This window comes from Anser cygnoides, chromosome 27 (assembly GCF_040182565.1).
Source record: "Anser cygnoides isolate HZ-2024a breed goose chromosome 27, Taihu_goose_T2T_genome, whole genome shotgun sequence".
NCBI classification, from domain to species: Eukaryota; Metazoa; Chordata; class Aves; order Anseriformes; family Anatidae; genus Anser; species Anser cygnoides.
The window spans coordinates 4,213,661-4,239,030 of NC_089899.1; the positions used below are offsets into that span (position 1 = coordinate 4,213,661).

General features: G+C 40.8%; 1 protein-coding gene across 1 annotated transcript in view; it reads left to right on the plus strand.

Annotated features, from left to right (window-relative positions):
• Positions 1–25,370, plus strand: part of RANBP3 (RAN binding protein 3) — a 45,659-nt gene that overhangs the window by 6,902 nt on the left and 13,387 nt on the right. Inside the window, exons 2-8 of the mRNA XM_048077668.2 lie at positions 4,923–4,978; positions 17,000–17,036; positions 17,124–17,210; positions 21,167–21,238; positions 22,471–22,536; positions 23,936–24,028; positions 25,179–25,282. Of these exons, the coding sequence (XP_047933625.1) occupies positions 4,923–4,978; positions 17,000–17,036; positions 17,124–17,210; positions 21,167–21,238; positions 22,471–22,536; positions 23,936–24,028; positions 25,179–25,282 (515 nt within the window). The remainder of the gene's footprint in view (positions 1–4,922; positions 4,979–16,999; positions 17,037–17,123; positions 17,211–21,166; positions 21,239–22,470; positions 22,537–23,935; positions 24,029–25,178; positions 25,283–25,370) is intronic.

A 25,370-nucleotide genomic window follows, 5' to 3' on the forward strand; every position in this document is an offset into this window, starting at 1 on the left:
CTCAGTGTTGCCTCCTAGGAAATATCCTCTGGAGTATGTCCGGGAGCTAAAATTCAGAAATTGCCTTAAATATTAAGAATTGCAGGTACAACAAATAAAATTTTTATAGTGCATTGCAGTTCATTGGTTGGTCTACCCATAAGCCTTTAATAGATAACAGTTTACCACACTGAATCTGTTTCATGAATTGGCAACCTAATTGTCCTTATCCATTTAACACTTATTCATTGTTCATAGCTATTATCTACTTTTTGTCTCAGGTGATATATTATGAGTTAAAGTCAAGGCAGTTGTTCTCAACTCGTATGCATTTTTTTTTTGCCTGTGTTACAAGTTTCTGTGTAGTCAGGCGCTGTTGCACTTTTAAATGGTAAATTTAAAAAAAGAAAAGGTTTGCAATGCCGTGGTTCTTAGCTTTAAAAAATAAAATCACCTTGTCATGAACTTGCTACAGCGGTGCTGCTGAGGAATTCAGAGTTGTTGCCGTGACTTAGGGTCTGGGCTTCTAACATTTCAAAGTTTCGTTTGGGTGACTGAGATGGGAAGGGGCTTGGGTTGCATGACGCTTTGTGGCAAGGCTGAAGGAACTGGGATTTTCCATCCTAGAGAAGGGAAAGCTTCAGAGAGCGACATTTAGAGCTTTCCACGGTCTACATGGAGGTTATCAAAAAGAGGCAGGCTTTTCTCAGTGGCGTATGTTGAAAGGACAAGATGTAAGTCATCAAATGAAAGAGGTGTTCAGACTGGATATGTATATTTTTTTTTTTAACTCTAAAACAGTAAAGCAATATAAGAGATCACCCTGGGAGGCTGTTCAGCCTCCATCTTTGGAAGTTAAAACCGTCCTGGATAACCTGATTAAATAACCTGTAGCAAAGGAGAAGAATGCTTTTGTTGCCTTTGTCACTGCTTTGCTCAGGGATTTACTACGTGGGCCTGATAACAATATGGAGAAATGGACATCTGCAGTATTCGATTTTCTTTTTTGTGTGCAGTTTTAGCCTGGCTTTTTGCTTATGGGACCTTTAAAAATGGATTCAAAAGGGACATGTTTTTATATCCGTACACTTGAAATATCCGTTGGGTTTTTAGTAATGGGTCACTTCATGCCGCAGTGAAGGCTTAAAACTTTGCATTTCACAGAATCTTAGAATGGCTGGGGTTGGAAGGGATGTTAAAGACCATCCAGTTCCAACCCCCCTGCCATGGGCAGGGATGCCACCCACTAGATCAGGTTGCCCAAAGCCCCATCCAACCTGGCCTTGAACACCTCCAGGGATGGGGCATCCACAATTCCTGTGGGCAGTATTTCAAAAATACTCTTGTGGCCCCTAGAGTTGCCACCAGCTTTAACGGTTGCATCGGTGTGAACTTTTGGTGAGGTAAAATGAGGCCATGTTTTGTCTAGCTCTAGGAAACTTGGTTGACAATTGTAGACTTTGCTACAGCTATAAAGGAGGAGGAGTAAAATGGGTTTTGAAGCTAATGTGTCAAAATAAGGTTGTTCTTGCAGCATGGGTTTGCTTTGAGGGTGATACTGAAATACTGGATCATGTCCTACTGAGGATTGGTTTTGTCCTCTTTATTGAAAAACAATATGGAAGGGGACCTGGGTACAGGGAAAGCATTAAATGCTAGAGCTCATTAATACCGTACAGAAATGCATTCCAAAAACATACTTAGGAATCAGAGCAGAAAGTTAAAGCCAGACATTTGAATGGGAAATTAGACACTGGAGGGTTTTTTTTTCCTTTTTAACAAATGAGGTAACAAACGATCAGTGGTAACAAAGCTTTTCTTGTAATGTCTTCAAGAATGAATGCCTCTGCTGAAAATGTTTCCTCAAAACTGTAAGGCTCAGAAAAATATGCAATGGCTTGGTATGAAGGTCAGATCAGACAACGTAGCAATCCTTGCTTGCTGTGGGCTAGAATTAGGCAAATGCTTGGCCAGCCTTGTGGTTGCGTTGCAGACTTCAGAAAGGACATGATGAACAAGTGAAAGGATGACCTTTGTACAGCTCCCCATAATTTTTTTTTTCCTATATAAAGAACAGATCTCTTGTTCTTCTCAAAGAAGTAAGTCTGTAAGAGAAATAATGATCATTTCTTTAAAGGCTTCATATATATGCACCAGAAACTGACTTAAGATTGTGCGGTTGTCACTGAAGTGTGCAGTGCCAGTCAACCTCTAAAAGATTAATGCTGATTTAGTGGAAGTAATTTTCTGAAAGTATTCTCTGCTAAACAGTGTATCCATTGTGTAACGGTACAGCAGGACGTGCACACATCCTCAGCAGTGCTGTAAGTTTAGGATCCGCAGTAAGGAATGGGCCTGGTTAAGCAATGGGATGGTTGGTGGCAGCGACTACCCGCTGTAGTGCCCTTGGTCCTGCCGGCTGCCGGCTTGTCCAGTGTCTCACAAGCAGCGAGGAACAGGGAGCTTTCTAAACCTTGAGTTTGGAGGATGGTGTTCCTTCAGTACCTAGAAACTCCCTTATCTTGCACAAGTCTTATCTCTCCTTTCACCTTCACTAACGGATCTCACTGCAGTTTTTCACTGGCTCCTTTCCCCAGCCTTATTTGCTGTAGCTGGGCACAACCTGCAACGCTTGATTTTCTTTTTTTCTTTGGTTCCTCCAGCCGGTTATTTTTGTTTCTGTGAGTTTTCTGATCTTGGCATCCCTGTGCCTTTCTTTGAGGCCTGTGTTCTGTCACCAGGCCCTGTCTCCTGTTTTGTCCTGTTCCTTTGCATCAACTTCTTTGGCTCCCTGCTGTAGCCTTTTGCCAGGCAGCCAGTGTTTCCTCTGGCCTTTGCATCTCTGGGTCTGTTTTTGTTTGTTTGTTTCATTTTGTTTTTACTGTTTGCTTTCTTCTGCCTCAGGGCTTTGATCCTGTATTAAGTACTAAATAGACAAGTAGCTGTTTTCTGTTTGATCCTCTGTGGTATCTCTGGAACTCGGTACAAGAGTCTTGGGTATGTCTTGCACTACACAATCAAGTCTGGATTTCAGGCAGCTCTCCGAAAGGGAAGAACACTAATATGGAATTTTGTTGACTGGGTGGGTAGTCTTGGATAAAACTAGTTGGGTAGAGTGCGTGCTAGTCACTGCTGTAACTCCCTCATTAGTTAATATTAAACTAGACCAAGTGTGGTAGAAAAAATAAAATGAAAATCACTTTGAAGTAAAGTGTTAAAAGCTCAGCCCCCTGCACGAGGAACCTCCCCCAGGCAGGTTATAGGGAGGCCAGGGGAATCAAAGAGGAGCCCTGGCTTCTAGGGATGCAGGTGTTCCTTCAGAGTAAACTGAAGAACCCGTTCCCTTTCAGCAGACTCTGGTTTTCAGACAAGGATAGCAGTTAAAGTTTGTCTGACTGTAGATAACTTTTGATTTTTGAAATAGCTTGTCTGCATTGCTCTCATTAATAAGCATTTTTAAGATTCAGCATTGTGTTGTGGGTAGAACTGCCAGAGGAGAACTTAGAAAACAAAGGAAAAAGAGCAGTACAAATGCTGTAATGGTCTTTATTTCATGGCTTTTTTTTTTTTACCTTTTGTCAAATGTATTATACTAGTCTTGCAAAGTCAGTCTTGCAGTGTTTTTGCTTGGTTGTCCCTCTGGGTAAGACTCACAGGAGGGTGGAAAGTCCATCCTCCCAAATAAGTGCACAGAGTTCTTAGATTTTTTTTTTTTTATGCTTGCCAGGTAAAGTTTCATTTTTTTAACCTAAACCGATGTAATAGCTAGCAGTTCCCAAATGGACAATCTCATCCCATTTTTCTTCTATTCTGTGTATTCCTATGCTGACCCAAATGCTTTACTGATCATTCTGCAACTGATGTATGAAGAATTTTGTGATCCTGTCCTTTTTTCGGAGCGAGGTAATTCTTGTTGGCTTCATATTTCTCTTTTGTGGTATCTTTTCAAGTTCAAAAAGATTTACAGTGTCAGTTTTTATTAAGTGCCTAGTCTTGTTCATAGAACTAAATAATTGCAAAGATGGAACCTCTGCAAAGAAATGAGCCAAAGTACAGCCGTCCCTGAATTCTCTTGTTTCACAGCAGTCTCCCCCAGAAGGCGGATTTAAATGTTGTACTCACCTCTAGCCCTGCAAGCATAGAGGAGGGTTGCTGACTGCATACTGAATGTGCAGTTTGTCTTCAAACACAGCACATGCCCACGGTATGATTTTGTTGAACTCTGAGGAAAGCTCGCTTCCTGTGTATTTCACGCCACCCACCCCTTGTTTTGAGGTCATTAAGGACAAAGGAAAACGTGCACTCATTCCAGAAATTCAGTCTGGTCTCGACCAAAAGTTGGTATGTTTAGAAAAATGTCCTGCTAATGCTTGAATCTGAACTTCAAGTACATAGCGGACTTGCTTTTCAGTTACATGCATGAGGCTGGTGCCTCTGTGCTAATACACATGGGATGTTTGGTTTAAATTGTGTATCTGTAAACAGTTAGTTTCCTCTACGAAAGCAGTATGTTGGTGTGTGCAGCAGAGCTCCCTTTGCACTGGTGCATTACTATGGGAAAGGAAAAGCCTTCGCTGACAAGACTGACACGTGTTCAAAAAGTAAACTGTCGTAGTAAAGGGCCTTTTCCTGCTGATGTACCCAAGGATGATGAAAGTACTGCTTTAACATAGAGAGATCTGCAGAGACAAGGAAACTGATGGAGCTTTCAGGTATCAGTTCTATCAGTTGTGTTGGTGTTCTTAAAACACTTCTTCCTATTGAAGATCAAGTGCTTAATAATAACTACACGTTACCGGGAACCAGTCAAACAATTCGCGTAACTGAGATTTAACTGGTCTACAGATTCATTGTCTGTCAAAGCATCATAAAGCATAACATCTTAGTTAATAATTAATGTGGTTGGAAAAAAAAAAAAAACACAACAATTTTTCTTTTTGCAGAAAAACCTGCCATTGCTCCACCTGTCTTTGTATTTCAGAAGGATAAAGCACAGAAGGTAAGGAGATGTTGATAATGTATATTAACGTTTTTGTTCTGTAGCCCTAACTCATATAACTCATATTCTGTGGTGAGCAGCCACTTGGGTATATTTTTCTGAAGGTGAAGATGGACAACAGAGCATTAACACTATTACTGGGCATAGGGTGAAGAAGTACTAGACAGGTAGAAGTGGGAAGAGGTATTGTGTCATGAAGCAGGGAGCTTTTCAGACAGACGACAGACCGAATTTGGGAGAAAGACTGTCTTCCAAGCTGTACCTTGAAAGGAACAGGTGGCAAAAGAGTGCTGATGGTTGAAGTTGCATGAAAAACATGTAATTTTTTTTTTTCTCGTAATGGAGTCAAAACAAAGAAAAGACAAGACTAGTGGTCTAGGTTATTACTTTTTACCTCAGTCTATTGTTGTATCTCATATCTTTGGTTAGTACACTATGAAGTGTTTAACTACTTTTGAAAATGGCCATCCTGTTGCTTCACCTTTCCCTCTGCCCCCTGCCCTGTGTTCCTGTCCCCTGCCTTTGGATCGGAGGTAGCAGCTGCACAGTGTTGAGGTAAGTTGGAGCCACGCCACAACCTGCCGTAAGGTGTTCTGGGGGTGAGCTTGTGAGGAGCCGTATCCCCCTCTGTTCAGCTCTGGTGGGGCCACACCTGGAGGGTGCTCCAGCTCTGGGATCCCAGTAGAAGAGAGACCTGGACGTGCTGGAGAGAGTCCAGCGAAGGCCCTGAAGCTGGTGAAGGGACAGGAGCCCCTGTGCTGTGAGGAGAGGCTGAAAGAACTGGGACTGCTCAGCCTGGAGAAGAGGAGGCTCAGGGAATCTTATATCAATATAGATAGCATATAATTATATCTTGTGTGTGTGTGTGTGTGTGTGTAGCATATAATATATGTACACTACCTGACTCAAGGGTTCAAGGAGAATGGAGCCAGGCTCTTGTCAGTGGTGCCCAGTGCCAGGCCAAAGGGCACTGGGCACAAACTGAAACACAGGAGGAGGATGGGGATGTTCCTTCTGAACACCAGGAATCGTTTCTGTACTGTGTGGTGACAGAGCACTGGCACAGGTTACCCAGAGAGGGTGTAGGGTCTCCTTGGAGATCTTCAGAAGCCGCCTGGACGTGGTCCTGGGCCCCCTGCTCTGGGGGGCCCTGCTGGAGCAGGGGTCGGACCAGCTGAGCTCCAGGTCTCCCTCCCAACCCCAGGCATTTTACGGTGTTGTGAAGAGGCTGGTACAGCTCATCTTGTGGCTGTAGGAGGAGCAGACCTTGGGAGAATAATGGCAACATTGAAGGAAGGAGCAGGATCTGCCATTTAGTGGAAATTGCTATTAAATTGAAATAGATGTAATAGAAAATAATGCCCATGCAAGCTGAGTACAGTGTAGTTTGCATGCCTTTTCTCTTTGACACACGAAATGTTGTAGATGAGCCCTAGGGTGTAGTTTTCCTTGCATCTTTTTGTTCAAATGTTAAGCCTTCTAGTTTCTTATATTGTGAAAAACAAATAAAAAATGGAGAAAAAAAATATATAAAAATTGCTTTATTTGACTTATGCCTCAATATGGGTAAAAGCTGTTAACGTTGAAAAAAAATTAATATCAAGGTTACCTTTGTTTAAGCTGAAACTGGTAGGGACCAATAGATCTCTAGTCATGTTCTCTTGTCCTGAAGGGAAGTTGGTGTAGTTGTCTAACTGCTCCAGTGGTAGTTAGATGTGGATATTCCCCCATTGTAGCCAGTCTTTCACAATAAACTTTCTCAAAACTGCAAATGCTCCTTTGAGAGAGACCTTTTTGGGATCACTGGATTGTTACGTTTATCTGCACAATCAGAAAATCTTCTCCAGTGTTTCAGTAGAAATATCAAACTGTTTTGTGGTTCGTAGCTTTTATTTGGAACAAGACTTGAGTTTTCTCATGGGTTTTGTAGGCATATTCATCAGCAGGTGCTTGAAATCTTTTGTCAGATTAGAAGGGATTAAATCTGCTGTTTTTTTCTAATATTAGCTCATCCAGTTAAATGTATCTTACTGTAAATACTAGTTTTGAGATACTCTTTCCAATGAGTCTTTACAGTGACAATTTACATGCAGTTTGGAACACAGGGAGTAGTAGAGTTAGCACTATCGAGGAGACAGCTCTCAGTCACCCACTGTTGCTTGGACAGTTCCTCAAGTCCCTTCTGCGCTGGTGATTTTTCTCCCTGGATACTTTTTAAGCTGGCAGTGCTTCCACAGCCGGATTGAAAATGGTGAGCAGAGTGCAACCCAAGCAGGGCAGTGTGGGGCTGTGTCCTTTCTTCACTGCCCTTCCTCAGCTGTAAGCTACCAGGTCTTGCAAGCTCGTGTTTCTGCGTGTGCTATCTGCACAGGGTGCAGACCTGCACGCAGCGCATCCCTTCGGTGCCGCGCTGTACAAGCTCGTGTCGGGCTGTGGGATGGATCTGTTGCTCTTGGTGTGTTTCAAGAAAAACTCGTAAAGAAGCTGAAAGAACTAACAGTTTAACGTCTCTTTGGGCTGGTGGATTGCAGGGCGGGAGATCTATGATTTCTTCTTCCTAGCTGCCTACGGGGATGCTGCAGACGGTCGCGGTGCTGGGTAGGTGGCTGCCTGCAGGACTGCCTCTGCTAGGGCTTGGCCAGAAAGCCTGCCTGGGGGGCTGAGCGGAGGGCCTGCGTGGAGACCTGCGGTGGAGCCGAGCAACTTGACCGCACGCTTAAGTTAGATAGTTAGATAGTTAAGAACTGATCTAAACGCTGTGTGGTGTTGATATAATCGGACCCCTTGAGAAGGGGCAAGCCATGGTCCACGTGGCTGTGGAGTAGCCCTGGCCTGCTGGGGAACTGGGCTCGTTCCTTGGAGGAGATCGTTCAGACCCCACCAGTGGCATCTGTCATGTGGTGGCTGATTTCCAAAGTGTAAATGCATCTAGTAACAAATCTAAGCATTTATGTTAAACTGTGTAAATGTGTGGAGATGTACAATTTTCTTAAGGAGAGTTAACAATCATTTTAGTAGCTTACGCTATGTGTAACCGAGACTGGAGAAGAGCAACAGAAGCATCGGTGCTGTGCTGCCTGCCACTTTTGTAAGTGAAGGGCCAAAGCCTGCTTGGTGCTTGTGCCAGTGGCTGTTCTTTGTGGAGCTGGTATGTTAGTAATACAGTCAGGCTGTGGTGCTGTCAGCCAAAAGCAACAGCCGCGTAATACGTGCTGAATTTATCAGAACCCAACATTCAGTCCAGCTGAGTGTCTCTGAGTTAATCAAGAAGTGGTGTTCGGCCTACATGCTGGTTGAGACCTTTCACTGTATTTTTGAAAGGATTAATAGCCCTGTAAGTGTTACAGTTAACAGCAGACTACCTTACTGTTTCCATGTGAGGTGTTTGGGTAAGTGAATTGCCTTCCACAGGAGCTGATTGTTAGTAAAGCTAACAAGAAAATCTGTTAAGAGGAGTTTTTCCTAGGATAACATTTAGAAAAGAATAAGATAGTGAAACAACATATTTTACAAGTGTGTTGTTTGTCAGCTATCTAAATCATAATTTTCATTTAGCAAGATATCTGTGTGGTCAAGTTGGCTTTCATCCAGAGCTGTAAACAAAGTCTTCATGGAGGCTTTTCAGTGCCAATACAGCAATCTGACGGTGAGCCGAGAGCAAGGAGGAGGCACTGCGTTGTATATTCAAGTTGAATTTTTGCTGTCCATGATGAATGTTGAGATGTTTGTCTAGTGCTCTCCTCCATCAAACAGGACAGCCTGAGCAGATTTTTTTTTTTGTTGCAGTGTCTACAAGCTGTGTTGATATTGTTCAGTGGTTTTCTGGAGCTAACATTGTCTACTATTAAGTAAAGGAATATTTTTTTCTCTACCTAAGTTTGTTTTTTGAAGGTGTCAGACGTCTCTTTCTTTGTTAGCAGTTGCAAAAGATTCAGCATGCTGCAGAACAAAATGCATGCTAGTCTGTAAAGTGATTTTGGAATTGTTTTTCCAAGTAAATGTGTATACAGTCTAGTGAAACATCAGGATGTGCAGTTTGTCGTGTTTATTTAGAGGGGATACAAAGTGGTGGATCAGAGTAATGTCTCTAACTTTCAGTAAGGAGATTCTGGTTGTTTCAAAGTTAAAAATAGAAGATTTGTGTATTTGTTCTGATTTTTATTATAATACTCAGCTAACGGTGGATGTAAAGCTGGGTGCCCATGACTAGTCCATAATTATCTCGAAGTCTTCTTGCTTCATAAGACAGTTACCCACGTTTCCCAGGGCCTTATCTAACCTGGTCTTGGAACACCTCCATATATGTTTGTTTGAAAATATATTTGAGTGCAGTGGTGGTATATCTACTTACCGATATGTGGCCTTGCATCTTACTACTCCTCTGGTGTCATGTTCTGAATTCCCACCTTGTTGTTTTTCTTAATTGTCTTGTTCAGGCATGCTATTCCCCCCCTGCCCCTTCTTGTTAAAGTGCTGTAACTGCTGAGCTGCATTTTCAGATCCACGTTTTCAGTTCCTTTCAGAGTTTGAGTTTTTTTCACACACTGCTGTTTCCTCAGTTTCCACATTTGTTGAGTGAGTCTGCATTTTAATTATTCTTACCTCTTTATCTCCTCATAATTTTTTTTACAGTGTTCCCTCAGCTTCATATCTGAACGATGGTGACCATATACATTGCTTGTTTCTTTTTACGCTGCTAGTCATTTCTGAGAAGCAGAGCTGCTAGTGCTGGCACTAGTTGGAAAATTGCCTCAGCTTATGAAGACTTAAAAGACTCTGGACTTACTAAGACCAGAAAGCACCATAAAGTCCTAACCTCATTATGCTGATCATAGAATATTACTGTTCTCCATTATCTGTACCAATAACTTGTAGAATCCTAGAATCATTAAGGTTGGAAAAGACCTCCAAGATCATCTGGTCCAACCATCCCCCTAGTATCAATGTCACCCACTAAGCCACGTCCCTAAGCACCACATCCAACCTTTCCTTGAACACCCCCAGGGACGGTGACTCCACCACCTCCCTGGGCAAACCCGTCCCAGTGCCTTACTGCTCTTTCTGAGAAGAAATGTCTCCTCATTTCCATGCTAAGAAACAGTTTCCAAGAAACAGTTTGTCCAAAAATGCTTTTAAAGTATTGTCCCTTGTTCTGCAAGTACGTGCTGCAAACATGTCAAAGACATTGGTTGTGAATGCTACAAAAGGCAGATACTCCGTTCAGATTTTCAAAATATTTTTGCACTTTAAAATACACCAGTATTGCATACAGCCTGTAGCTTGTTTTTTTCCCCCCACCAGTCTGGGTTGGGTAAAGTGGTAGAAGATAGAAAAGAACATTGCTTCTAGCTTGTTATGTGCCTGGTGTTGGTCAGTGTGTTCTGTGGGTGAAATGGTAGTGGTGAGCTTTTAAGGATGGCTCTGAAGGAAGGTAAGTTGCGTGATGTTTGCTTGGATCATGTACCGTACCTGAATGGTACTGCAAAATGATGCGGTGTTTAAGGGGTAAATGACACGTGGGTCATAAAGGTAGAGGGTTAGTTGTGCAGTGAATAAGGATTTTCATCCCTAAGTTGTTAAATCAAGGTCTTAGCTGTGGAACATTAGAAGATGTGGTGTCGAAAAGGTGACTTAGGCTGGTGGCATTCCCATGTAGTCTGAAGAGCAAGGTCATGCGTCTGAGTTTAAAAAAGAGAGGGTTGTGTTAGTGCACAAGGTAGTAAGGGATTGGTTGAAGTCCTGATTTGATTTAGTGTGACTTGGAAATGTCTGGGTTTTGGTGGTTTGAGAAACTGGATGATCAGAAAATGTTTGCGTGCTGTGGATATGATTGGTATGATTTGGATGGTGGCAGAGAAAGAAATGTGGAGGAAATAACTTTTATTGGGGAGAGGCAACAATACCGTTTTACAGACAGTCTTGGCAGTGTCAGGATAGCTAGTTAGAGGTTTTGTTGGAGAGAGTTAGTTGAACCATGCTGTAAGTCAACAGCATTTTTAAAATTAAAGGCTCATTGTGAATATATTGCTACGCTGCTGCACTTAAAAGAATAATTGCAAATATGTTAGGACAGTTGTACGTGGCAGAGCTTAGAGGGATATTGAAAGGCTGGTAATGCCAAAGGCTTTTGAGAATACCAGCAAGAGTTGTGCAACTCCTGGGCTCTAAGCAGGTAAAGATTGTGAAACTGGAAGCTGTACCATTGGGCCACTGAGTATGGATGCTAGGCTGGGGAAAAAGAGTAAAGGAACCATAAATAGCACATGAACATAACTGCGAGTAAAAACAGGCTTAGAGGGGTTGTACCAGTCTTTATTTAAAAGTGGTATTACTTCCTTGCCTGTATTTGATATTCCAGCATCATGTTAGTCTGTCTATTTCTTCGTGTCTCATTTATTTCCTGTAATACAGAGGAGGCCAAACCTCCAAGTACACTCCTACATATTTGGCCTAGATATGTTATTTTTGTTTATTTTAATAAAATAGATTTTGTTTCATCTGGCTGAGCAAGGTGAGTTGGTCTAAGTGGCTTCCTAGCATCATTAGTCTAGTTGATAATCCAAAGATGGTCTTAGTATTTAATAAACAGGAACCGGTTTCTGCCAAGGTCTCCCTAGAGCTGTGCTTGTAAGGAATCTCTAGAGAAGAGAAGGCTCAAGGAGACCCAAGTTGTCACTGATATAAAACATTATGGCGAGGAGGAAGAGAAGGAACTGTTCCTTATGAGTGCCAAGGAACTTAGAGCAAGAACTCAGATCAGAATTTCTGAAGAGATTAGGAATTACTTTAAATAGCAAGCGTGACTGAAATCTAAAATGAATTCTGGGGGAGTTTGCAGTTCCCTTTGGATGTGCTTTTTTGAGAACAGCTGTACAAATGTCTGTCTCACAGTTTTGGTTGGACAATGCAATTGCAAAATTCTAACAATTGCAGCAGTTTTTGTTCCATTTAATATATTAATTTTAAAATATACATTTTATGAATTGACCTGGCCAAGAAACTCTCACCTCAACATCTGATTTTTCTGTGTAAGTGGTAATTGGCATTAATGGCTAGTTTTGCTTAATTTCTCTCTCTCTTTTTTTGAGTCCTAGAGCACGTATTACAGTTTTGCTTAGGAAAGAAATCAGATTTATACCAGAAGGCTGCCTTGCTTCAGTTTTTCAATTACTGACCCTTGCCAAATATTACAAGAATTACTAAAGTTACTTAAATCTGTTGCGTGTTTAACTTTGAAATGTTCTAAACTGTATTGATATGAATGGTTTGCAGAATAATTTGTCATTTCCCCTGTTAACAATATAGCAGAAGTGTGCCGTGAATGTTCTTGCCTCTTCCTGCATTGTTGACAATTTTATGATCTATGGCTGGAGGTGAATGTGAACTGGTAGTAGGACTCCACTTTTTTTTTTTCCTTTAATTTTTCCAATTGCTTGCTGAACCCAAGCATATGAGCTACAGACATCTGCATGATCCTCAACAAGGGGCTCAGTATGCTAAGCTTTTCATCTTGTTTGGGTTTTTGGGGTTAGAGGTTGGAACCTCTTATAGCCTAATTTAATTGATTACTTCTAGCTCTTGTATTGAGTCACTACATTGTCATTCTGTATACAACTCCTGATTTGTATTTCTCCTCCTCCTCCCCCCAAATTCTGTGCATTATGGCTGAAGAATCCCAAGCTATTTATCTATTTTTCATATGTAAACACTTCTGTACCCTTTCCTCTGCATTATTTTGCTTCTTACGGGCGCTGAATCTTCCAGGTCAACATCAGTCCCAGTGTCTGTCCACAGCTTTGCAGTCATTCCCTGTTGCCTCCAGGTCCTCGGCGATAGTAAGCTCATCCTGAGATTCACGAGGTCCATTGACAGGGATGGTCTCCTCCATCCCCATCTCCTTGTAACGTTCTGGTTATATTTTTCAGCATTTTCCCCACTGTGGATGTTAGGGTTTCCCCCAGTTCTTCAAAGGCTCTGCGAATAATGGCAGGGTCATCTCCTCCCCCAGTACAGCTGTTGGACCAGGTCTGTGATCTGTTGGGTCGTACTGGTGTCATCTCTTTGGTGGCTGTCTGGGTGGGTCTGGGGAGCCTGCTTCTGAAGCAGGAAGCCAGGCTGATGAGGCTGTGCTACCTGTGCTCTTCTGATGAGCTCCCCATAACCCTGAAAGCTTGCTGATTCTGCTCACGATTGGAAGGGGATAGAGCTTTAAATGCTAAAACAGATCCTCTCACTAGGGTGATTCCTCCATCGTGTTGCAACCTTGCCTCGAAGGGCCTTTGCCCTGCAGGGGACCGGGAGTAAAAAAGACAAAAAGGTTTGCTGGATTCAGGTGAGGACCCCCAGGGAGAGGTTGAGCCCCCCCACCATTGTCTGGGTCCCGAAGCCCCAGCCGGTGGACGCAGCTCTGAGCTTCCTGCTCCCGTTGTTGCCTCAGTCAGTGCTACCCTGAGCCCCGCTTCTGAAGCCCTCCTTGCTCCTATTCAACAGGAACTGGCACGGGTAAACGTGAACCTACCAAGAGCTTCTGCTGCCAATGGGATGAAAGAAAAGTGAGTGAGAAGGTGGCTGTATGAGAAGGATTTGCCTCAAAGCAGGTTACAGGAGGATTCTTTGCTCCTTCTGAGCAATAATGCTGCAGCCTGACAAAGCGGGCAGCTAATTCTCCGCTCCCACTGGATGTGACCTGGAGCTTGTCATGCCAATCAGTAGCGTACTTAACCGATTAAAAGCAGCAAGAAAGATGCTTAAGCAGATTTTTGAATTTAGGTACTTGAAAAAGCACAATTTCGGTATCTTGAGGTATAGAAAGCTATCAGCAACGCCAGCTTAAGATTTTTCTACTGATGGTGCAGGCAAATACTTCTGGAAAGATTAGATGACTAAACGACGGCCACCACGCAGTCTTTCAGAGAAATTTTAAAATTGGTCCTAACCTTTCTGGTTGGTGAAGCATGGTTTCTGGGTGCAGGTGAGTCTCGTTCCTCATTGTGACCACACATTCTACCGCTCACAGGCATGGACTGTCTGATTTTTGTCTGTTAAGGCTGCCCTGCGCTTTATGTGCACGCTTTTCCTTGCGTTACTCTTATTTCCAGGAACGGGCCTTTTCAACCCAGGGCAGAATGGATTGTCATGACAGGGTATGAAGATCTGTAGGTTATGCACCTTCTGGCACCCAGACTGTCTGGGTCTGTTTGATGACCTGTTGTTTATTTATTTTATACAGTTCCTATGCAGTTTATGGGTACATGAAAGCTGGATAGGAGAGGAAACATCTCTCTGCCACTGGCATTTGACTTCTCACTGTAGGTTATTCCACATTGTCATCACTGTAGGATCTATGGGAAATCAGGTTTCTTTAGACCAGCTTTATTTTCTGTAAAGCCTTTTTCCAGCAATGAAGGACAATGAATGTCCTTCACTGTAAGTGAATTGGTCACTGGTGAAGGCATTATAGTGAGAAAACTGGAGATTTATCCAAGGTTGAGGAGACTTGGCTGGTGAATGCCAAAGTAATGGGGAGTAAATATTGACTGCATTTTTTTTTTTTTTAATAAAAGCAAGGAAAAGGTATGGGGTGTGTCTTTTTGATGGAAGCTAAATATAACAAAATTAAAAGCAGTTCTCAACAGTGTTGGTAACTCTGCAGTGGAATAATTCGCATATCCTCGTTCATTTAAAAGCAGAAAATCAAACCTGGATATCTTAAATGCAGGACTTTCAGTGAGGCAGACACAAATGAGGGTCTTCAGCCTGTCTGTGCATGGAGGCCAGTCTAAGAGATTAAGATGTTTTTTCTTCCACGGCCTTTAAATTCCTGAGCGTATGAAAGATTTGACTCCGTTGTTTGCTGTTTGTTTGCTTGTTTTTCTGGTAGGAGTTATTAGCAAACTCTGCCCCTACTTCTCCAAGCGGTAATAGACAGTTTTAACAGTGTGTGAATGGGTAAGGATAGGAGGTAGCGTACCAAATAATCTACATATTTAGATGTTTAGGTAGGAAAAATATATTTGAGACAAAGGAATGCCTTTTCTATTCTGTACAGCAGCTGCTTCTGCTAGGGCTGGCTGTGTCAGTAACCACTGTACCACTTGTCATGTGGCTCTTGTCCAGCTTTTAATCTCCTGAAACTCTTGGGCTCAAAAACAGGGAAATAATTCAGAGAGAGTAGATACCAGCTCTGCTTTGCCCTCCATAGGTTACAGACTTGGTTTTGGCTATTGATGCTCCTTGCATACTAAATACAGTGACAGTCATGCATCAGTTAATAAAAAGACAATGATGTGATAATTTGAAGCTTGTTCTGTACAGGTTTGACTGTTTTTTGGTCAGTGTTGCATACATCATTGCGGTGTTCTCAATGCCAGAGTACTATTTAACAGTTCTAGAAGTTTTTTAAGTTCTGGACTTGTTGATTTTAAAGAATTTTTGCACATATAGATCTGCAATTTAGTGCAACTTTCTGTTACCAAATAGTTTCCTCTTGCTTTTAGGATTTTTGCGAACAATTGAAACAAATTGCTGGAATACGTGACAGTGCTCTTTCTACAAAACAGAATTTTTTTCTTACTTCAGATAGTGATTGCTGAAATAGGCGATACCACGGGTTCCCACTTAGCCTTATCTTTCAGGACACTGGTGTATATTGGCAACAGAGATGCCTAATAAGATCATATTTCAGTGATCCACAGTAATGTGGATTACTTGGCAAATTATGTAGGAATAGCATGGATTATCAGACAGTTTTATTGAGGTTGGGCTGACAGATGTGTTGGGGTGGGGAAATTGCATTTCAAAACTGTAAGTAACTTTTCATTCTTTATGGTGAAGGTTTCAAAGGTACTTGACTGGGGTGCTAGTGAAATACCGACATTCTTCCATTAACCCTTAGACTTTATTGCATAGACAGAATTGCTTACCTTGAAGTAAACGTGCTTTTTATTAGCATTGGATAAAATTAACATTGGATAAAACACCGACAGTACATTCGTATCTAGATTCTAAACATGTATAGTACCAGACAGAACATTTTGTGGTTTCTGCTGTTCATATATCCAGTCTCTGTCGTTTAGCTGGTGGTCCCGTGCAGCTCTGACCAGTCCCGGTTTGTGCTGCCCGATCCCTGTGTCTGCCCGTTCGCTCCCCGTGCTGGCGGACAGCAGCTGTGAGCCGCCGAGGGTTTGTGCTGCAGCAGGAGCAGGACGAAGGAGCAGTGCTGGGCTAGGGTGAAGTGCAGTATGTCAAGAGGTCTTGTAAGGAGAGGCTCAGGCTCCTCCAGGTGCCTTCTGTAGTGGAAGGAATCCCTCGTGGCGTTACATTTTGCGGGAACAAGGGAAATGATGTCAGCTGGGGAACTGACAGGGCGAGTAGGAGGGGTGTGACTTAGAAATCCTCAGAGAAGACGTGAAAACTTTGTTCAAAGACTTCTTAATGTTGTGGTAGACAGTAGCCTGTGATGCCTCCTTTTTTTCCCCTGGTACTGTGGACAATGCTATGAAACTATCCATTGCTAATTCCTATGAAAACCTCATAGTTCTGGTCAATAGTGCTTTGAAAGGCATCCCTCCAACACTGGTGTTTTGTTGAAGGAACTGATGTCAGTGACATTAATTAGAAAAAGTGCTTTGGAATGAACTCCCAAACAACAGATGTCTTCATGATGAGCTTAGAACTTATATGATTTTGTTTTTTTAAATCAAACAGAATTTGAGAATTACCATTTTCAGTGTAGAGAAAACTTAATAATCATTGCATGGTCTCTGTTAAGGATGTTAGTGCTTGGATTTGAATTTTCAGTTATCTTACTTGTAAATGAAATGTTTTGAAATAATGTTATGTATAGTGTCCGGAGGAAATTTGATATGCATATATGTAATTAATAAAGATGTTTTTCCTTAAGTGTATATCATTGGCAGTAAAGAAAAAGTCTCTGAACTGAGGATTAAAGCATTTTTGTGTACCCAAAAGACTGAAATGTTCAGTGTGTGATTTTGTTTTATCCCTGTCATCTGATTTCAGAGATCAGCAGATGGATCAAGTCCAGAAGATGGAGATGGTAAGAAATTTGATCATAAGATTAAGAAACACTAGTAAATGTCTTTCCAGGATTTTATGTATTTTCTCTAATTGTTTTTTTCTACAGAATCTGATCGAGAGGATGGGAACTACTGTCCGCCTGTAAAGCGTGAGAGAACTTCATCATTAACTCAGTTCCCTCCTTCTCAGTCAGGTAGATATTAATTTTTACCGTATTAATATGTGAGAGAGGTGAGGTTTTTTTTTGTTTGTTTGTTTGTTTTTTCACAGTCATGCTGTCAGTCTTACTATTGCCTGCTGTGCTTTGGTTTGAAAGACTGCAGCAACCATGTACTCTGATTTCTGATTTTCTTCCATGGTCCGTGATACTAAATTGAATCAAGCCTGGAGGAATCAAGATAGACAAGCTTATGTGCATGTATTTATACACACACACCCTTTCTAGTTTTATCTTTTAATCTTATGCTGTTCAATGGAAGAATTGAATTCCTTTAGTCTGTTCCTTTTCTCCTATTCCTTCTGAAATTGGGAGAATTCAGTGCATTTCAACAACATTCACACCTGGCATATGCGAGCGATACTGACCACTGTCTGACTGTATATGTAGTTAGTACAACAAAATCACTGGAAAGGGCCTGGATACATTTTTGCAGTTCATATACATTGGAATGGTCATGTTTGACACCTGTGTTCACGTACAGGAACTCTCTCTAAAATTTGTGCCTTCTCTCTTCACAAACAATACAAAGTTTTTAGTTTTCTTTGAGGATTGTTTTAATTAAGAGACTTCAGTGCTTGGAGACTTTGATCCTTCATTTCCGTCTTAGTTGGGAAAGTAGGTTGGGAAAACAGTCAAACAATAAAAAAAAAATATTCCTCTAGCATACAGCACATTCAGGAAGTGTGATTAAAGGGTATAGAACTAATTATTTTGCTGCCTTTTAAAGGAATAGGTGACCAGAATTTTAAATGCAGTTGCTGTTATTTTATGGACAGAGTATTTTGTATCACCAGTGCTAGTCAGGGTGAGAATTCCTTCTCAAGCTCTAGATTTTCTGGTGCACAGCTTAGCCAGTTTCAAGGTGCAGTCCTGTTAATTGAGTAAGTTTCAGGGGGCGAGTGTTGCTGCTCTCTGCTTTCTCATCACTCTTAGTAGAAGAACACTTTGCACAAAAATAATGGATTTTTTTTTTGTCTGCAGATTTTCTTAGAGGAACACAGAATATGTATAGCCCCATAGGAGCTTCTTTATTTATTGGACCTTATATTTCTAGTTTTCTAATAAACACTTCTCACTTGGCTAGCCTCACCTCTATTCCTGTAGTGTGTTTGTCCTTTCAGGTCTGTTCAAACAGCTCTTGCTGCCTCCTTGAACAGATCCAAGCTTTTAATCCAACAGATCTCTGTGGCATTTGATCCTATCTGCTGTTTCCTTCTGAGCATTGTGTTTTACACCAGCTTTTAATGATGAACTCTTTTTTGTCTTCATTTTCGCAACACTTGCTTATGCCACTTGGGAGGAATTCTCCCTCCTCTCTCATATAAGGACTATTTCCCAAATCACTTAAGACTCTTCATTCCCTCTGTTTTTCTACTCTTTTGTGAGTTGCTTTGTATAACACAGCTTAGCTGATGTTTCTGTTCTAACTGTAGAAATCTTCAAAGGTTGTATTTTCTTCTGCCTGGCTTCAAGAATTTGCTGTGTATGTTTTTTGCCCCAGACTCTTCTCTTGCTATGAAAACAACATAATTTCCCTATGTCTACTCAGAATACTGCTTAAAAGCTCATTTCTCTTTCTCTCTATCTCTAAAGATATTAATGAATTTTAGAATTATCATTTCCATCAGCTTCGTTTTTGTAATCTGCTAATATTGGTTTCTCCTGTATTGTCAGCTGAAGAGTCTTTCTTGGCTTGTGTTGACTAGTCAGGTGATAATTTGCCTCTTGCACGTCTCTTTTGAAAATACAAGACTGCAGGGGAACTTCTGCTCCATGCATGGAGCACCTCCTGCCCTCCTTCACTGACCTTGGTGCCTGCAGGGTTATTTCTCACTCCTCACTCTCCCAGCTGCTCTTAGGCAGCAGTTTTTTTTTTTCCCTTTCTTAAATCTGCTCTCACAGACCAATTATCATGTACTGGCTCATGCTACTGGAGCCAGCTGAGGCCCTTATCTGACACCCTCTGCAGCCACCCCTGCCCCCCGCTACCAAAATCTTGTCACGTAAACCTAATACAATCACAAATTCAGCCGTGTTAATTTTGTGCTGATTTACCTGGGAACACTGATTGACCAGCTTATGTGAAGTGTTCAGATTCTCTTAAAAAAGACCAAAAATTGGGAAGATCTAGCAAATAAACAATTGGAAGTTCTTAAAGCTTGTGCTTTAAGGACTTACAACTTTACAAATAGTTTAAGAAATGGTGGAAAGTGTCCCAAGTTTAAAAATAATATGCCGCTATAAACATGAGCATGGAAATTTGTGGTACACTGCCTTGTGAAGGCATGTCCTTAAATAGCCAGGGACTTCTTTCTATAAATTCAATCCACCCAGCCTTTGGGACTGCTGTTTTGTAGCTCTGCTTAGGAGCAAATCTCATAGTAGGTGCGAGTTTGGTGACTTCTGGTTCTGTTGGTGAGACAACGTTACTCCTTTGTCAGAAAACATTATCTGTAGATGGGCAATTCTGCATCTGGTACGTAGTGGCTCATTAAGAGCTTGCATACTTCTCACCTTATGTCTAAAGTGCGGATCCTACAGCTTTATTGAAATGTCTACTATCTTGGCTTAGAGAATCCCTGCCTCTGGATTCCGTGACTTGGGTGGTTTGGCTCGAACACTTGCCAGTGAAGACTGAGGCAAAAAAAAGTTGTGGAGTACCTCGGCTTTCTCCATATCCCGGGTAACTAGGTCTCCCGTTTCCTTCAGCAGAGGGCCCATGTGAGGGGACAGTTGAGCTTTGGAAGGCAGCTCTTGGGTTACCAGCTTGGATTCTGTTTCTAGGGTTATATGTTCCTTTATAGGACAGTTTCTGCAGTGGTAACAGATCTTTGAGCTCCACTTCTACAATGTTTCGATATTACTTCTTCAAGATCTCAAATTATCTCAGAAAGTACCATTGGAAGTGGATGACTTTGAGTGGACATGTCTGAGCAGTTATTTGCGGCTGGTATGACTGAGTGCATTTCTGACCTGACATGAAATTCTTCTCAGGATCCTTTGAACTGCCCACTAAGTAAGGACTCAAACCAGTTGGAGAAATGACAAGGCTTGTTAAAAAGTAGAAGTTAGTTTAGAGGTTATGTATTATATATATCTAGTTGTATTCTGGTCAATTTGCCCAGAAGGATACTGTGAGAGACAGTATCGAAAGCTATACTGAAATCCAGAAAGATTACATCAGCTGGCTTCCTTTGGTCAACTAGATGGGTGATCTTGTCATAAAAGTAAATTAAATTTGTTAAACATGTTGTGAAACCATGTTGGATTTTAACAATGACTGTGTTGTCCTTCAGGTGTTTTTCAGTAACTCCCCGAATAATCTTCTCCATAATTTTAACAGGCATTGAAGTGAGACTGACAGGTCTATGATTTTTTTTCTTGCCCTTCTTGAAAATTGGGACCGTATTTGCCAGCTTCCAGTCAACTGGGACCTCTCCGGATTCCCAAGACTATTGAAAAATATTTGAGAGGGGTCCCATGATGATATCAGCCAGCTCTCTGAGTACCCTGGGATGAATCCCATCAGGCCCCATGGACTTAAAACTTTCAAACTTTTGAAATGTTGTATGTGTTTTGTAATTGTATTTCATATTCCATTATCTTTTTAATTCCTAGTTCAAATAGAATTCAGACCAGGAATACTGTGTTTGTCTTCCCTTTACAACAGAAGTTTACTTTTTCTCTGTTTAAGGAGAAACTGAAGTGTTGTTTTTTTTAATTAATATTATGTTGTTGTTTTTTTGACAACGAACTGTTTATTTCTGTGGTTGCAATACTGTTTTAGTTAAGAAAGACAGAAAAACCTAAAATAAGACAAATGACCAGAAAAACTGTGTTCAGTTTGCAGCCACGATATGCCTGGAAGGGAGTTTATCGTTAAGAACAACATACCCAACTTCTCTTTTTCTTTTTCCCCTTGACTACAGTAACAAAGAACAATGTCTTTATGCCATCAAGCTTCTGTGAACCTTCTACAGGCAATTCTGACTCAGAACAAGGTGAGATTTCTTATTTTTTTTCTCCTTTGTCTCAGCAAACTGTTGACAGTCTATCACAATCCAAAATATTCTGACACTTCAGAAGTTAGACCCTTACCGGGAGAATGAAAATGGTGGTTCTGGTCTTACAGCTTTTATATTGCTTATTTCTTGTTCTCACTTACTGTTGCTCTCACTTGCTTACTTCTTGTTCTCTTGTTCTTACTTACTTTTTCTCATGCTTGCTGGAGGTAATTAAAATAACAAATACGAAAATTTATAAATGTTTTGGGAGTGCTGAAGTGCAACAAGACTATTCCCACCTGTTAACCTCAAGATAAAACTTAAGGGAAATGTCATTTGTCTACCCAAGATACTGTTTTCTTTGATATCACAATCAAATCATCCATAACCTATGGTCACGATCTTGCTGAACCATGACCTGCAAACCCTATGTTCACAGTAGTGCTGATTTTGTTGAACACGCTTGTTCTGCAAGGCTGTTGTATTGGTGCCACTGTATAGCATGTTGTTATGCTTAACTGGCATGAGACTAATGAAGTACAGTAAGATGATAGGGTGCTGAGCCAGTCATCTTATTCTGAGCACAGCTGCTACAGCCCTTAAAAAAAACACTTCATAATTATATATTGTGTAAGTTTTGGGGGGAACTGATTTTGTAATAGTTGTGGATTTATGAATATTATTTTTTTGAAATTTAGGTATTATATCTAAAAGCCTTAACTTTAGTAAGTACAACCATGGGATTTTTTTGCCTTCATACTGTGAAAGCATAAGGTAATAGCTAATGGAATTACAATAAATTAATATTAAGCAATTAATCTTGACTTAGCTAATGATAATTGGCAGTTGGTGCTTGTTAGCATTTGCCATGCTCAGTTATTGATGATTGCCATTTTTTTCTTGATTCTCACTTAAAGCCTCTGTTAAGTACTCACACAGAAAGAACTCCATTTCTCTTGTGAAAACACTGTTTCATTTTTCTCCTGAAAAATATCATTGAATACTTGCAACAGATTGTATATGTGCGCTGTGATGATCACTGGGAATTTAGACTTCTGGTAGAAGGGATCTCATTCTTTGCAAATCTTATTAGGACTTTGCATTGGATATTTATAAAGCTTGTGGGTTGTTACAGTGGGGAAATTATGAGCAGTGTCATGACTGTCTGAAAGTAGGTTACATCTGTAGCATTTTACATCTATGTCCTTGTAATTTTGTTTTGCTTTTAGAGGAAAAGAGCAGTGGATTCCGGCTGAAGCCACCAATACTTATTCATGGTCAAGCACCTAGTGCAGGTAAGTTCAATGTTTTCTGCAGCAGTAGAATGAAACCAGGGTAGTTCAAGCATTTTTATGGATTTAGGAGTTTTCTCACACTCCTGTTGTTGGCAAAACCAGGTAGCAAAACCTTTGCTTAGACACATTACAATTTTGGCTTGGACCAGCCATGTGTTTCTGAAATGGGATTCCCAGTTGCCTCTGCTTAGCATGCTTTGGCTCACTTAAAGCAGTCCTGGGCTTCATGAGCTCAGTTCCTTTAGTATCAAATTGGGACAAAAGGCATGCACCAGGAGTGTGCTGAGAAAGTTCCTAGCTGTTAATGTGCACTAAGACTCTTAACCTTCACTTTCCCTGTCTCTGGCCTTTGAATAGAGCACAAGTGTGGTGTCCTTGATGACACCTGTTCTGCTGTATAGTTTTGTTTTGAGCTTCATATTTGCTAATGTAGACTTAGCCAGTACAGGAAGGACATTATTATTACAGTTTATAGGAGTTTAAGGAAAGAACATGTTTTGATAATGGAAGAAATATTATGTAATGTGTATAGAAATGGTTTCATTTTCAGGAGGCATAGCAAAATAAAAAAACAATAATCAAATTATGTTCTTACAAGAAGCTGACATATGAATGTTTGGACTTATGATATGAGGTATACAAAATATTGAAGTGAGTCGGTATGGGTAGCTTCCATCGCAATATCTTAATGGATCAAGAATTCAAGTTCAGTGGTGTTTGTTTTTTTTTAAGTGAAGACGTCTGAATCCTTTGGAATTGCCATAGTCATCTAGAGTTGATGTTAAGATTTTTTTTGAGTGGGTTGTTTTATGTCAGTTGGCTTTTTTGAATCAGAGCTGAAACAAAGAATTGTAGTGCCTTATGTCTTTCTACAGCAAACCAGAGAGACCAAGTTAACTCAAACCCAAAAAGTTGTTAAATAAAACATGTAAATTTATTATGCTGCCAATATATTTGATCATAGGAAGAACGAAAAAATTAATTTATCAGTATCCAAAAGTGATGTCATTAGAAGGAGAAAAAAATACTTGGAATGTGTAGTCGAGTAATACTTCAGTGAATAAATAGGATTGCTTATGTACTGTTCACTTCTTACATTTCTGACTTTTGTTTCTGAGTTACTGTCATAACCTCTCCTTGGGTGCTTTCCTGGATAAGGTAGAGAATATATTCAGAGGTGTCTTTTATGGCTAGAAAGCAAATGGTTGTCTCCTCTATGTGGGACTAATTTTTTTTTTCAGGGTGGAATGAGGGATGGGAAAAAAGGGGGGTGGAAGCTTTTAAAATGACTCGTGTTCCATTACGTGTTCTATTGGAAGCACTTCTGGAGAAGATTAGATGAAGCTGATTTTTTCAACTTCAAAGCTTTATAGCTCTTGAAAAAATTTCCCACTTGCAGGTCTCCCAAGCCAGAAACCGAAGGAGCAGCAGCGAAGTGTGCTACGTCCTGCAGTATTACAGGCGCCACAGCCAAAAGCTTTCTCACAGATGGGTAAATAATGCTTTTGCTTTCTGGAATACCACAGAGGAAGAACAAAAATACTAAATCTGTTTCATGCAGCAGTCTGATTTTACTCAGCAGCTGCCTTTGTTTTTCTAGGTTTCTCCTTTCTGAAAGGAAACATCTTACATGTTAAGTGTATCTGTGTTACATAAAAAGTGACACAACCAAGCCTTCAGTTTTTGTGTGGATGACTATCTGATATGGCCAGGCCCTGAACTTTGTTGTAATCCATGCTTGATTTTTGGAATAAAAAAACTTCAAAGTGTGTGAATTGGCAGTCTCAGATAACAACATTGACCATGGCATAATAAGCTACTGCCTGTGTGGTAGACTTCAGCTACCTGCAGAGTGATGTAAAATGTCTGAACCACTAGCAGGTGTTTCCAAGCCAGGGAACTTTCTGAAGCAGAGACTTTGAGTAAGGTTTTTCATCGTTAATTTAGTCATGTTGATTGTTTTATGTATTATTATGGAATCTAATATAGCAGTTAGAAACAGGCATTATTGGAAAATGAAAGTTAAAGCAAAAAGTTGTTCAAGGTTTCCACACCTCCTAAACTTTTATGCTTTCCTGGCCTTTCTGCCTTCTGTTTGGAAGTTTAATTGATGTGAAACAGAAGTAACTTCAGCTACTGCTGAATTTGACATTGTTCCAAATGCTTCTAGCTTGACTTCTTGGTGTGCCTGTTGGCACAGATTGAATTTTACAGAGGACTTAAATATTGGGGTACAAATTTCCTGTTGGAGTTCATTATGTAGTTTCCTAGACCAGCCCAAAGAGGAGCCGTAAAGTATTAAATTGGGAGGGAGTTGCTTGAAGTTGTATGTGTTGAAGCCCATGCAATATTTATACAGACTGTGACATTTCCCTTACTTGGTTTTCTGCATTTGGAATTTTCATTCTGCAAAGAGTTGCTGAATCGCTGTCCTCATGCCTCTACGTCACAAAATTGTCCTGCAAAATACTGTGGGAACCCTGTAGTTTACATTGCCATGTTTCATATATTTAAAAAAAAAAAAAGAGAAAAAAAAGAGGAGAGAGAGAACAGCATGTCATTTACTATAGAAAACTGCTGCTTCTTTTAGGATGCTCTAAATAGCTAGAGAATCAATGCCAGCTTGTTATTTCTTGTTGCAGTTCTGAGCAGTGGGACCAATGGCGTAAATATCCCACCAGATTCTGCAGCCACATCAGAATCACTAAGTAATGCAACACTGAAAAGTTCTGACTCTGAAGACAAGGTGAGTTGGAGAAGGATTTAAAGGGCACTCAATTTGAGAAAATTTAAAACAAGTATCTCGGAATGGAGTCCGTTTGTTCATCAATGTG